General features: G+C 48.9%; 1 protein-coding gene across 6 annotated transcripts in view; it reads left to right on the top strand.

Moving 5' to 3' along the window:
• Hectd4 (HECT domain E3 ubiquitin protein ligase 4) overlaps positions 1-15000 on the top strand; it is a 155410-nt gene that overhangs the window by 114392 nt on the left and 26018 nt on the right. For all 6 annotated transcript variants that reach the window (XR_003711261.1, XM_028765893.1, XM_028765892.1 and 3 more), the window contains exons 49-59: positions 295-458; positions 1912-2149; positions 2964-3100; positions 3467-3593; positions 4378-4515; positions 6691-6827; positions 9411-9571; positions 11881-12062; positions 13321-13526; positions 13751-13881; positions 14134-14339. Coding sequence is in view for 5 of the 6 variants with exons in the window: in XM_028765893.1 (XP_028621726.1) it covers positions 295-458; positions 1912-2149; positions 2964-3100; positions 3467-3593; positions 4378-4515; positions 6691-6827; positions 9411-9571; positions 11881-12062; positions 13321-13526; positions 13751-13881; positions 14134-14339 (1827 nt within the window). In the remaining variant the exon portion in view is untranslated. The remainder of the gene's footprint in view (positions 1-294; positions 459-1911; positions 2150-2963; positions 3101-3466; positions 3594-4377; positions 4516-6690; positions 6828-9410; positions 9572-11880; positions 12063-13320; positions 13527-13750; positions 13882-14133; positions 14340-15000) is intronic.

The following is a 15000-nucleotide window of genomic DNA, read 5'->3' as shown; positions in this document are numbered from 1 at the left end:
TCTTACTCTGCATGCTTCTGTGGGTGCCAGTCTTGGACCTAGATGGTTTAAAGTTAAATAAACTTAGCAATTGGAAATGGGTCATTTGTCATTGAGTAAAAAGCAAACGCCTGCCCTTGTCGTCTGATTTTTACACCATAGCTCTCATATTCTGAAGCCATTACCCTAAAGCCTCTCTTGTAACTCAGGGGACAGACACAGCTGCTTTTGTCCCTCATCACATAGTTGTAGATTAGAAGGTCACTTGATAGTAAAGTCGGAAAATGTGTGTATCCTTACTGCTCTCTGCTGTAGGTGATGTGGCAGGAATCGGCTGGGAAAGGACCGAGGGGACTCCACCTCCTCCAGGGCAGCCAGCCAAAGGCCGGGTGTACTTCACGTACTGTGGGCAGCGCCTCACACCGTACCTAGAAGATGTCTCTGGTGGGATGTGGCCTGTAGTTCACATTCAGAAAAAGGCAAGTCACCTCAATAGGAAAGAAGAACAAATTCTTTTCAGAAACATGTCCTGACCAGAAAGGGGAAGAAAAGGGCTTTTGTATAACTGCTCCTGCACAGTGCTGGGCACGGGGAGCCGGGTAAGTGTGCTTCCTTCCTTCCCCGATGGACCTGCAGGCTGGGATCAGCTCATGCTGTGTCCAGCGCTTGCTTAGTGCGTACTTGCTCTGAGCTCCCATAGCCGTCCTTCCTTGACAAGGACAGGGACACTACTGAAGTGTCTGAGAACAGCTGGGAGAGCGGCCCTCTGAGTCATGCAGAATGGCACGTGCTTAGAGAGTTCTCTGGGGAAGACTCAAAAGTTCAACACTTCTCTTCCTTCAGCACCCCAACATATACACAGTGACACACACACATGTTCACTCACACGATCACACACACACACACACACGCTCCTGTTGATTTTGAAGGAACATCTAGGAAAGCCTGCTGCTCTGTCTGACATTGTTACTGATGACACGCTGCAGCCCCTCATCTTCATCCACTGTGAAGTCCACAGCCTGATGCCCGTCCACAGGAGCTCAGCACCAGTCAGAGCAGAACACATGCTCAAAGTGCTTCTCTGGCCATCCCGTCTCAGAAAAAGGCACTTCTCTCCTTATCCTTTGCCTTCATTCACTCAGCAAACGAGTGCCCAGCGTCTGTGTGTGAGCGCCATGTTGAACTTAGGCCGAGAAGAAGGCATTGACGCTGTCTCTGCCAGGCTGTAGTCAATTGGAGCAATTAGATATTAGGTAGATAATCACAGTCGATGTCATCACAGAGTTAAATCCTTAGAGGAAGAGTCTAGTCTCCAAGTGCCAAGCATATCCCTGCCCTCTGAAGACATGGTGTGTAAGCGAAGCCTGGAGATCTTCCCACTGTCTTGGAAGTTAGTGGGAAGAGTGTCCAGGTGGGGAGACAAGCAGCATGTGCAGTGGTGTTGGGTAGAGCACGGCCACTGGCCTGGGGCAGTGGTGCAGCCTTGTAATCCAGTTTTTGAGAACAAAGTCAAGATTGGTGGACCTGGAGAGATGCTCCTCCAGTCAGAACTCTAGTCCCAAGGAATTCGGCACTCTCTCCTGGAGCCTCTGGGCACCAGCCGCACACGTGGTGCACAGCATGCATAGAGGCAAGATTCTCATACACATAAATAAAAGAAGATGATTGTTGAGAGTCTAAGGCTAGCCTGGGCTACATAGCAAAACCTTGTTGACCAAGAGAGCATGTGTGATGGGGGCTGGAGGGAGGCAGACAGCTGCACAGCACCCAGGCACAGCTCCAACACACCTACCTAGGCCTACTTCTCCTGCCTACCATTGCTTGGGCTGGTCTTTAGATTTAACAGTCACTGAAGTATACTTCATTGTTTATAAAACAAAAAGAAAGAAAGAAAATCTAAATAATCCTAAATCCTTTATTTGCTCTTTCTAGAACACAAAAACTCGAGCCAATTTTGGCTCCCGCCCATTTGCGTATGCTGAAGGACAGGCCCATCGTAATGCTGCAGATCTGTGCACTGACCTGGCAGAGGAGATCAGCGCTAACTTTGAGGCCTTGCCGTTTGCCATGGCATCTGACAGTGACAACGATGCTGGCACCAGTATTGCATCTGACCCAGGCACTCACGGGCCACCATGCCGGATTGCAGCAGTGGCCACAGCCCAGCAACGTACGCCACATCACCCCCTTCCCCCTGCTGCTAGCACTAGTGGGAGCGCTGTGAATTCCACCAGTCCTCTCAGCTTGGGCATCCTCCATGTAGTGAGACACTCTCACATAAACAGACACGGGAGGCAGGTCAAACTGGGAGTGCTCCACTACACGGTGCTAAACGTGCAGGTGTAGGAAGGATAGTGCAGGAAGCACTATAATCCAGACAGCTATATGAAATCACTTCACTTTACAGTGTTACTCAGTTGTTTAAATAATTTTTTTTATTAAAAATCTCTTTAAACTGAGGTCATCAAGTAATAATAAAATGGCAGAATTAGGGACATGGGTAGAAAGCTACATGCTACAGTGTTTCCTCATCATTTAAAAAACTTATAATAAACCAGCTCGGGTGGTTTAGGCTTATAATCCCAGGTATCCAGGTGGCTGAAGCAGGAAGATAGTAAATTCAAGGCCTGTGTGGGCTACAGAGTGTTCAAGGCCAGCCTGAACAACTTAGCAAGACCCCATCTCAGCATTTAGATAGATGGTCAGACCAAGAGATATTTAGAAACACAGCTCGATACAGATAGGTAAATACACAGATCATAGATATATAAATAGGTGGGTACACATGCACACACACACACACACACACACACACGCACACACAGATGGATAGATACATAGATAGACAGACATACAAAGGCTGAAGACATATCTCAGTGGTAGAAGCTATGGCTACCTTGTCCTAGAATGGACAAGATTCTCTCCCTAGCCTTGTGAAGGAAGAGAGAAAAAGGAATGAAGAGTCTGGTTGTGTTTTGTTACAGAATATGACAGTGACACCTCCTGCCATTATAAAGTAGAGCTCAGCTATGAGAACTTCATCACCTCTGGCCCAGACCCCCACCCACCTCCCATTGCAGATGACGAGAGTGACGATGACGATGATGACGACATCCCTCAGGTAAGACCCACAGCCTGGCTCACAGCTAGGCAACACCTAGCTCCCTAGGGGCTTAGGACAAGGCTGTGTCCTCGTGTGAGGAGTTAATCTCGTCACTCTGAACTGCCCATGAGTAGCCATGTCTGCCAGGCTGAGCTGCCAAGGTCCATGTGTTGAAAGGTGAAGGCCCTGATGGCAGCTCAGCAGGAAACCCAAGCTGTAGTGAGAATGCTTCGGTGGCTGGAGGGATGGGGAAGGAAAAGTGTGCTGGGAGTGGGGGGGGGGGGCACCTAGGGTCTGTGTTTAGGCCAGGGCAGCTCCTTGCGGCAGAGCCACAAGTGCCTGCGTGAAGCTCTTCCTCGGCTTACAAGCTTCCTTTCCATACAGGAGGACCACTATGCCCTGCTGGTGAAAGCATGGGAGACCAAGGTTTTCCCTACCATCCGAAGACGCTTCCGCAACGAAGCTGAGCGAAAGTCGGGCCTGGACCAGATCAAGGGTGCTTTACAACTAGGTCTGCTGTGTTTTGTTCTCTTGAAGAGTCACTGAGAGGCTGGAGGGATGAGGGAGAGGTGCTGCTCAGATGGGCTGTCTGGCTTGATGTGACTTCCCCCGAGTGTCACTGAGCTCAGGGTCCTCTGCTGTCCTCAACTCCCACTGCTTTCCGTTGTGTTGTCTTGTTTCCAAGTGCGTGGACACGTCTTTACTCGGCTTAGTAGTAATACGATGGTGCCGGTTTTGCTATTAAGTGTAACTGTATGCTCTTCCTACGGGAAGAAACAAAGCAGCGGGATATAGTGGTGCCGGCCTGATACCAGACAGGAGGGTGGCAAGTTCAAGAGCATCCTGGGCCTCATAGTGACCCTGTCTCAAAACCAGAACAAGCAAGCAAAGGCCCTGCAGGACATTAGTGGCTAGAAGGTGCTTGGCACCACTCTGCCTCTCTCAACAGTGTTGGTTGTAGCACAAAGATGGCAAGACAGAAACAAACACTGCTCTCGATTTTCTGCCTCCCCATTTGTCCTGTCGTTTGTTCTTCAGAGTTAGTTCTGTGCCCTTGTTGGTAAGCGTCCTATTCTGAGGCGCTCCAGCTCCTCCCACGTGTTGCTGTCCTGGCACTGACTCGGGTGCTTTCAGCCTTTGGCACACTGGGCAGGACAGATCTGAGGTACAGACTGTCCTCCCGGCAAAGGCACAGAAACGCTCTGCATCGGTTCATTCCGGGCACCAGTCAGTGCTCCCCTGTTGGTCTGACGGTTGTGTTCCCTGAGGCGTTACTTGGTGTGCTGTGTTTGCAGGCATGGTGGACATCGCCCGGCAGACAGTTGAGTTTCTCTATGAGGAGAATGGCGGCATCCCCAGAGACCTTTATCTTCCCACCATTGAGGACATTAAAGACGAAGCAAACAAGTTCACAATTGACAAAGTTCGAAAAGGTTTTGCTTTTGCTTCCTCCTTCCTCTGTGTGTGACATTGCCTTTGAAAGGAGCAGCTGCTGGTTCCCCTAGGGCATTCTTACTCTGAAATGACCTCTTCCTGGCTCAAGTGCCCTGGTGGGCTCTCCCACATGTCCAGAGCCCACTGGCATAAGCAGCAGTCAGGGCTGGGAGTAGGGAGAGGAAGTAAGGGCTTCAGATAGGCTTCCTGGCACGGGCATGGGCACGGACTCTGAGTTAGCGGGGCATGCGTACGCTCTTGTCTTACAAGCACTTAGGAGATGGAGGTAACAAGATGCATTCAAAGTCAGCCTTGCTACCTAGTGAGTCTCAGGACGGCCTAGGTTAGATGAAGCCCTTTTTTAGAATGGACATGTGCTTTTCCCTAAGATAGTCCATTACTTTGAAGAAACAACAGAAAAGCATATACACAAAGAATCTTAAGGCACTCATTTTATTCTGCCTCATACTCTTTACAAAAGTACATCATAGCTGAGGCTAGGGAAATGGTTCAACAGATGAGGGTACTGGCTGATCTTATAGAGGACCTGAATTTGGCTCCCAGCACCCCATGGCAACTCACAACCACCTAGAATGCCCGTTCCAGGAGCGCTGTCTTTTAGCCTCTGTGGGCACCTAGACATGTAATATACATATACAAACACACAGTGTTTACATAAATAGAAATACAGGTACATTTTAGTGCCAGGTATGGTGACCCATACCTTTAATCACAGCACCAGAGGTGTAGAGGTAGATAGCTCTCTGTGAGTTTGAAGCCACCCAGGTCCGTGTAGTGAGTTCAAAAGTAGCCAGGTCTACACAGAGACCTGTCTCAGAAAAATCAAGCAAGGGCAGTGGTGGTCACACCTTTAACCACAGCACTCAGGAGGCAGAAGCAGGTAGGTCTCTGAGTTCCAGGCCAGCCTGGTCTACAGAGTGAGCTCTAGAAGAGACAGGACTACACATTTTGCTTGTCTTAAAAAAACAAAATGCAAATAAAACAAAACCACAAAGTGATAGGTCTCAAAAAACCACACCACAGATATATGGGGGATATCTATTTCTGTGCTCCCCACCCTGTTTCCTTTTCTCTTCTTTTGGAGTCTGGGAGAGTGTGGCTCACTGTCAGAGTGCTGAGGTTTTGGGTTCAATCCCCAACATGACTACTGACAACAAAAGAGACGCCCTTCTTAAATGTTTGCTTCAGCAGTGTTTACGATCACCACACAGCTGTGTAACCACCAAACCATCCATTTCCTCTGTCTCTTTAGCATATTCATATTGCCAGAGAAAGTCTGTTCCCCTATCTGCCTGTCCTTCCCTCTCTCTAGACTCTGTGAACTGCATCTCTGCTTCCTGTCTGTGGACTTAGCCTGTTCTGGACATTTGTGACAAATGCACCCATTTAACATATGATCTTTCAGGCCTGGCTGCTTTTTCCAGGTTCATCCATATAGCATGTATCAATACTTCATTTGTTTTATTGTCAAGCAATACTTGATTGTATCGCTATGCCCCTTAATTGTTTCCGTTTGTCATTGGACTCGGAATTGGCCTCCTCTTTGGCTATGCGGATTAATGTTGCTCTGAACACTTGGGTTCACATTCTTGTGTGGGCATGCGTCTTCATTTCTCCAGGAGACATACGCATGTGTTAGAATAGGTTGGAGTCTGTAGTCATGAGTACAATTGTTAGGTGATACAGTAACTCTGTGTTTAACCCTTTGAGAAACTGACAAAATACTTTCTCAACTAGACCGTCCTACATTCCCAGTGGCTCACCAGCTACGCATGCATGTTTCAGTTTCCGCACATGTGTGGCAGTGTGTTCCATCTGTCTTTGTACATCAGCCCTTGCTGTTGGTGTGAGGGCTCTCGCTCGCTGGGGCTCTTACACACGTCTCCTTGACGATTGACAAGTAGACATGAGCATATGTCATGTGTTATCTTTTCATTTCTTTCTGGAGAAGTGCTTATCCAAGTCCTTGGCCCCTTTTTAATGGCTTGTCTTCGTAACTCATGGAGAGTTTACTATTTTATTGTCGCTTTACAGGCTGAGCTGTGTTCCTTTTATGGTTATAATGAGACTGAGGTATTGTCCCATGCTGCAGAGCTATTAGACCCCACAGTACAACCTCCCAGGGTGACGTGGTACTTCCTCTGCCTCCTCAGGTCTCACGGTTGTAACGCGCTCTCCAGACAGCAGCAGTGTAGCTAGCAGTGCTGTGGGAACCGCTTTGCCAAAGTTTGCCATCCGAGGGATGCTCAAAACCTTCGGCCTTCATGGGGTTGTCCTAGATGTTGATTCAGTAAGTAAACAGCCAGTCTGGCTACTCCAGTCCTGTGTGGGGAGAGAGGCTCCTATGCCCATACAAAGGGATTATAGGATGGGGCACCTAATATGTAAATGTGCAAGGTCCCAGGGTTCTGTCCTCAGCTCCACACTGACACACGAAGAATGGATTTTGCTTTTAGATTTCTCTTCAAGTTAAAAACAAGGAAACCAGGCTGGAGAGGTGGCTCGGTAGTTAAAAGCACTAACTTTGCTTAGTCATTAGGAACAGAGTTCAAAGCCCAGGACCCATGTCAGAGAGCTCACAGATGCCTTAACTTCAGTGCCAAGGGATCAGGAGTGTCTTCTGGTCTCTGTGAATACCCAGACCTACATGTGTGCATATAGTCACATGGACAAACACACAGAAATAAACATAAGATAAATCGTAGAAAAGAAGGAAAGAAACCAAATGGCCGTGCAGCTGTGGAAAGACTCAGTGAGAACGTCTGATGCTTATGGGAGTAAGGCTGCACGCAGCCCCGCCCTCACATCCAGCTGTCATCTCTCCAGTACAGAGCAGAGTGGTCCATTATCCTCAGGTTGTTTCATGTACAGAAGTTAGGGATTAAGGCTTGGGCTCTGTGATTGCAGATGGACAGTGGGAGAGAAAGACGATGCTGGGCATCATCGTACTGACTGTCCATGCTAGTCCCTTCTGTCAGGCGAGCCGTGTTGATAATCAGTGGCTGTCTCCATTTTACAGAGCTCTCTCCTGAGGCACAGGAGGGTTTGAAGGGGCAGGAGTAGCAGATAAGACAGGGACTGACGTCGGGGCGACCAGAGGTTTGGAAGCTGCAGCTGAGCCCCAGCCCCAGCCCCATGCTACAACTTAGAAGCAGAGCATCTGCTTGGTGGCTGTGTTTGATTGGTGGAGACTAAAAGGAAGCTCATATATATATGCATCCTGGAGTCAAATACCAATATAATTTTTACTTAGGGATTATTAAAGATTTACTTAAAATATAAGCAATAAAAGTTATAAAATAACACAAAGATTATTTTAACAAAATTCACTTTTTCTAATTTTTACTCGATTTAAAGTTTTTTTTCCTGTTTTTCCTGAAGACTTTTTTCTTTTCTTTTTAAAGATTTATTTATTTTGTGTATATGAGTACACCATTGCTTTCTTCAGACACAGCAGAAGAGGGCATCAAATCCCATTACAGATGGTTGTGAGCCACCATGTGGTTGCTGGGAATTGAACTCAGGACCTCTGGAAGAGCGATCTGTGCTCTTAACTGCTGTGCCATCTCTCCAGCCCCTCCTGAAGACTTTTTTTAAAAATAGTTTTTTACATTTTCTATTATGTGTTAATTTATAATTAATCTTTAAAAGAAAGAGAAATTTGTGGGAAAATATCTGAGTCAGTAAAGTCTTTGTAGCTCAAACATCAGGAGCTGAGTTGAGCCCCAGCAGTGTGTCTGTGATTCTGGTGCTGAGGGAGGAGGGTCTGAGACACGAGCATCCCAGGGCCTGCCAGCTAGGCACTGGAGCCAAACGGGGGAAGGTAGAGAGCAACTGCCTTAAAACATCAGCCTCTAGCCTCTGCACACGTGTGTATGCATAAGCATTTGCTCCCTCACACACCACACACGTGTACACATGAGCATATAACTCACATACATATGCACACACCAAAACACAAAAGAAGTTGTAGTAGTGGTGTACACCAATAATCTCAGTAGTCAAGAGGCTGGGGTAGGGGAATTGAGCGTTCCAGACCAGCCTCAGCTATACAGCAAGACCCTAAGGAATTGTGGGTGAGGCTCAATAGTAGAATATATACCATGTGTACAAAGCCCTGGGTTTGATCCAAACACACACACAAAACTCCAACAAATTGAACCTTCAGAGATGACTCAGCAGTTAAGGGCCTGTACTGCTCATGGACAGGATCTGAGTTCAGTTCCCAGCACCTACGTTTGGCAGCTCAAAGCCTACTGTGATTCTAGCTCCAAGGGACCCAGCACCCTCTTCTGACTTCCGAGGTTACCTGCTCTCAGTGTGCACACATGTACATGCACAGGCGTGTCCTCTCTCAGTGTGCACACACGTACATCCACAGGTGTGTCTGCCCTCAGTATGCACACATACATGCACAGGCGTGTCTGCTCTCAGTGTGCACATGCACAGGCGTGTCTGCTCTCAGTGTGCACATGCACAGGCGTGTCTGCCCTCAGTGTGCACACACATACATGGACAGGTGTGTCTGCTCTCAGTGTGCACACATACATGCACAGGCCTGTCTGCCCTCGGTGTGCACACACATACATGCACAGGCATGTATGAGGCAGAGGCAGGCGGATCTCTTGAGTTCCAGGCCTGCAAGGAGTACACAATGAAACCATGCCTAAAAAAAATACTTTGGTGGTGGGGAGATAAAATAAATGTGTATTGTAAATTCTCTTTGGGTTCATTAATTTTGTTCATAAAATAGCAACTAGATACAAAGTATAGCATAATATCTAGAGATTTAATATCTACATATCTCTGCATGAACTTGAAAAACAAAATCAGTTCTCAGAACAGCAGGTTGGATGTGTACTTCTCCCTGCAGGTGAATGAATTGGTGCAGGTGGAGACATACCTCCGGAGTGAAGGGGTGTTGGTGCGGTACTGGTACCCCATCGATATGCTAGAAAGGCCCCCTGCAGGCTACCGGAGGACTGCCACTAATGGGCTGGTCACACTGGATAATACCAACCTTCAAATTCACAGGTAAAACTGAGCTTTCCTTTCTTTGAAGGAATAGATGCTTGAATAGAAGGCTTTTCCTTCAAAGCTAAGAGTTGGGAGGAGGGACAGCAATTCCACAGTTGCAGGGGGTGGGGAAGAAAAGACCTGTCTAGAAGCACCTGGGCTATGTCACATGCATTCTATTGTATACCTGGGACAGAGCCCACTAGAGAGATAAAGACATGCAGAGGAAAGAAGTCAGGAGGGACCAGATGAGACATCCAGTTCATCCATGGGAGAGAAGCAACCAGCTGTCTCTTTCTTGGTAACTGAATGTACCCTCAACACTGGCTGTGCATGTGGTACCATGCAAAAAGGGACAGGGCTGCAGTGGAGACATGCCTGCCCTCTACAGGCGAACACCTAGCGAGGATCAGTCACCATTCCCTGCCACACACTATTAAATAATGTGAGTTGGAGGCCAGCCAAGGGTTGTGTTTATCAAAAAGGAAACATAAATAAAAATTCCTGTACAACTCGTTCCTTCCTCATAGAAATCCCTGCTGCAGTTGAGAAGGCAGAGTGACAAGTGTATTCTCTAATGAAGGCCTCTGCAGACCTCCTTCACACTCCCTGCCCTCTAGAGTCACAGGGCCTCCTCTCCAGACCTGTAGCTCAAGAGGCGCCAAATCTGACACATGGAGTCCTAGCTAAAGTGTAGTCAGAGACACCAAACCAATTTCTCTCCAGGGCATCAGTGCGGAACTGAGCTGAGTATGTCTCTGACTCCTCCCTCTCTTAAGAGTGCATGATCCTGGCTGGCCTCAAACCCCTGTCACTGCTTCCCAAATGCTAAGATTATTGCAGTAAGCCACCCTGCCCAGCTTGGCTCTGTCTGACAGTTCCAGGCTTCCAACATGTGCTGTTCCACTGGAATACTATGGTATTCTGTAGAGTTGTCTGAAGCTCAGTCACCAGATCCGAACAGGCATCTGCCAAGTGTAGTGAAGCACTTAATCCCAGCACTCAGGAGGAGGAGGCAGGCAAATCTCTGTGTGTTCCAGGTTAGTCTGGTCTACAGAGGGAGTTCCAGGACAACCAGGGCTACATACTGATAACCTCTCTCAAAAACAACAGAAAACAAAAACAACAACAAAAGACCAGGCCACAGTCAGTCACTTAAGCAGACAACAGGGCAGGGAGGCCAGCTTGCTGCACATCACTGTCATCCACAAAGGTCAAGTGACAGTGCAGGTGTGTGTGCACACTGACTGCCAGAACCATTGAGACGGCCTGAGGTAGAGCTCTGGGCTCCCCTGCCTGTGCAGTTCCTCTTCACTACCTGCAGTGCCTTTTCAGGGCAACTGAAGCAAGGCTGTTTGAGGCTGAGGAAAGGGTACAGATAACCCAAATGTGGCTTGTGAGGTGAGGTGGAAGAATTAGATTTCATCCAAAGCTTCCTTCTCTGGTCCTCTCAATCTGGAGGGTCCACATGAGCCATCTCTTCCTTAGCTGTGACCTCTCAGCCCTTGACATCCTTCTAGACCAGAGGTTCTCAATTTTGGGGTTATGACCCCTTTGTGGGTTGAATGACTGTTTAACAGGGGCTGCATATCAGATATCCTGCATTTCAGGTATTTACATTATAATTCATAACAGTAGCAAGATTACAGTTATGAAGTAGCAACAAAATGATTTTGTGATTAGGGGTCACCACAGCATGAGGAACTGTATTAAAGGGTCGTAGCATCAGGAAGGTTGAGAACCACTGTCTAGACCACTGCAGAGGCAGCTGATGCTCTCAAGCACTTTGAAAGGGTGGTGTCAGGGGTGAGTCAGGACATCTTCCTGTGGCTTCTCGAAAGGAGGACTTAAGACCTGTGCTTCACTCATAGTGCCCAGGAACCTCTGAGGCTGCTTCCTTCCCTCCTTGGTCTTTCTGTTGTCTGCACACTGAACTCGTTTCTGTGTTGGCTTCTCTGTGCCTCTCTCACACTGACTGCCAATCTGTGTTACCTGTTACCTTGTCTTGGCACTTTCTATATGGCCCTTATAAACACTGTTGCTATGAATTTATGTTAACAAGCCTTTGTGCAGATGGATATTTTCATTTCTTTTTCCAGGGTGGTTTTTGAGTTGGGGTAGAAAAAAAAACTAAAGAAAATTATTGTGGCTTTTATTTAAAACTCAAGTGAGTTACTTGAAACACAGATCATAGGGCCAGAAGAGAAGCCTGTGATGTAGTGACATCATCCTCGTTGTTGACCCCATGCCACCCCCAAGAGCTCTGCTCAGGTGTGAGGGCCAGACCGTCAACACTCTCAGGGTGTCCTGACTTTCCTCTCCCTCAGAGAGCTGCTGCGATGCGAGGCTGCGCTGGCCCGGCTGTACTGTCGCATGGCCCTGCTCAACATCTTCGCCCCCAAGCTACCTCACTTGTTCACTCGGCTCTTCCACATACCTGCCATTCGAGACATTACGTTAGAGCACCTGCAGCTACTCTCCAATCAGCTCCTTGCTCCTCCCCTCCCAGGTAAGACCTGGCTCGAGGAAAAGAGCGCCAAGGTTGAGTGTGGTCTCACGGACTACATCCTAGAATCCTAGTTCTCCATGGAGAGTCACAGAGGCCTGTGGAAGCTGTGCCAACTGCTCTTAGACAACCGAGTGCACTGCCACCATAGTCATGTAATGACCCACTGAGCACTCACTGAACATGAGACTCCTGTCAAGAGAGTCAGACAGAGCTTCCTCTGGCAGGACCTGCTCTACAGCTGCTCTTGTGAGACAGCTAAGCCTGGGTAAGGGCTTTCTGTGCCCATCTGGGCAGTGCTAAGTAAGGGAACCCTTCATTAGCCCTGGACTCAGGGCTCCTCTGTCTACCTCTGATACATCACCTTCCCTTTTACCTCTGAGCACTCAAGAGAGGAGGCACAGGCACCCTCCCCAGACCCTGCTCCAAGCAACACTGGGAGCCCATCGCTTCTTAGGCGTCCTCAGGATCCCAGTCAGCGTATGCCAACCACCTCCTCACTAGCCTGACATCACCAGCCTTCACCAGCCCACTTAGAGGAATGGACCTGTAAGAGGAGCTTTGCCTTGAAGTCTCAGTAGTCACATGTGCCTCGACATACCTTAGTGAGCCAAAGCTGTCCCAGAGCAGCTGGATAGGCTACCCCACATTGGTCTCTAAGAACTAAGCAGGGGAGATGGTTACAACATAAGGATCCTAAATTCCAGTCACTAGCACCCACATAAAAAGATGGGTGCAGTGGTGTGCATTTGTGATGTCAGTGTGAGGGAGACAGAGATAAGAGAATCCCTGGGGCTCACTGACTAGACGTGTTAGTCAAGTCCAGTGAGGGACCCTGTCTCAAAAAATATGATGAAAGGCAGAGGCAGGCAGATTTCTGAGTTCGAGAGTTGGAGGCTAGCCTGGTCTACAGAGTGAGTTCCAGGACAGCCAGGGCTACACAGAGAAACCCTGTCTCGAAAAACCAAAAAAAAAAAAAAATGATGAAGAGCTACTAAAGAAGACACCCAACTGGCTGCCACAGGCATGCACATACCCGTGCATACATGAACATGCTATACATACACATTTGGAGCACTGTGTTACTGCTGGAAAGAAAGCACAAATTTCGAGACCAATGCTTGTGACGCCCTCACACTGCCCTGATGGCCCAGGCCTCGCTGTCTCCCATTTCCAGTGCACACATTTCCTGCTGGGAGTCACTCCTTCCGTGACTGGCTGCTGCGGTTGTACCATTGTCCCTTCCCTCTCCTGTCCACAGATGGCACCATCAGCTCCAGCTCCATCCTCCTGGCACAGTCTCTGCAGCACTGCATCCACTCACAGAGCTGCTCCGCCACCGACCTCTTCTACCAGGGCAACTCGCAGACGCTGAGGGAGTGGCTCAGTGTGGCCATCACCCGCACCCTGCACCAGGGCGAGGACAGCCTTCTGGAGCTGACGAAGCAGATCTGCGCCTTTCTGCAGGTACAGCCCAGAGCTCACGGCCCTGCTCTGGACACCACTGAATAAGCAGGCTCCCACTGTCCACCCCACAGCGCTTCTGCTGGGGCTTCTCCGCTTCAGGCGGCCTTCTCCCCCAGAGGCTGCCAGCCTCTTGCATTGATTGCAGCTTGTGTCCTGGATAAGGCGACAAGATGGAGTGTGTGCTGTGTCTGGCCTACATTTGCTCATTATGTGTATCCTTTCAGACAGCACCAGAGCAGTTCCCCTCTGAGGAATTCCCAGTTTCCGAGTCCAAAGTCAGTATGGATGTGAATTTCCCTGGAGCGGCTTTTGTTGTTGTGTCTTGCAAAGAAAGTCAGTCTGGATTCCGTAAAGAGTAAGTTATCCTTTCTCCAGAAGACGGTGCTGGGGAGAGAGAACTGAGTGGACTTATTCCCACAGCACTGCCCAGGAGCCTGTCTCCCGCTGGCTCTGCCCTCAGCTGCACACTGTCCTTAAAGCTAGCTCTGTGTATCTATCTCCTTCTGTGGGAACTAGGCTATAGAGAGCAGCCTTCTAAAGGTGATGGGGATGACTTATGCCAGTGCAGGGCCTGGCCACGCCTCTCTTAACCCCCACTTCCTCTCAGCTCCTCTCTGTACAAGGCTCCGTGGGCACGTGTGCTCGTCTATGGGCTTGGCCACAAAGTGAAGCGCACCGGCCAGCTGAACCTCATTGAGGCCGCCTGCTACCCTCGAGACGCCTCCCCAGCCAACACTGGGCTTGCCCCTCCACCCACAGCTGACCAGTACCCTTCCGTGGTTCTCTCCACAGACAAAGTCCACATAAAACTAGGTGAGTGTCTCTCAGCTCACACTGATGATGTATGGCAGGCAAGAGTGCTCTGCTGGCCTGCCTTTGGGGGCTCCTGGGTGCAATGGCTGCGTGAAGAAAGGAACGGTGGGAACAGTGTCTGAGACAGCAGATTACAGGCCTGGCAGAGGCTGCCCGGGCACAGAGGGATTGTCTTCCTTCCACCTGAGTGTTCGGGCAGCCGTGTGCACAGAGTAGCAGTCTCATCCCTGAGGCTCTCACAGGCTCCAGGATCGTTACTGAATGTTCCTGGAGCTTTTGTTATAAATCTTCTCGTGTCTGACGTGGCCTGTGAGCCTGCTGCTCTTCCCTCTGGCCTGGGGCTTTGGGGTCTTGAAGCTGTCTTCCTCAAAACCAGCTGAAAGGAGAGAAATCTTAATTCCAGACTTCCACTCTCCCTTTTAACAAGAAGAGAACAGCATGTTTCTGCCTGAGATAGTCCTTAGCTCTAGTTGAACTTCCAGCCAGAGTGATGGGTTCAGATCCTCCAGCCTGGCCCTCGAGTCACGTGCCATCAGGGGATGAAGGAGTACTTCCTTATTATCTTGTCACCACTCAACAACTTCACAGTGTGGTCTCTGTTTTCTTTGCTTCTTTCTTTCTTTCTTTCTTTCTTTCTTTCTTTCTTTCTTTCTCTCTCTCT

This window comes from Grammomys surdaster, unplaced genomic scaffold, assembly GCF_004785775.1.
Source record: "Grammomys surdaster isolate TR1022 unplaced genomic scaffold, NIH_TR_1.0 166, whole genome shotgun sequence".
Taxonomy (NCBI): domain Eukaryota; kingdom Metazoa; phylum Chordata; class Mammalia; order Rodentia; family Muridae; genus Grammomys; species Grammomys surdaster.
Note: the sequence above shows the minus strand (reverse complement) of the source record. Positions and strands in the feature narration are given on the sequence as shown.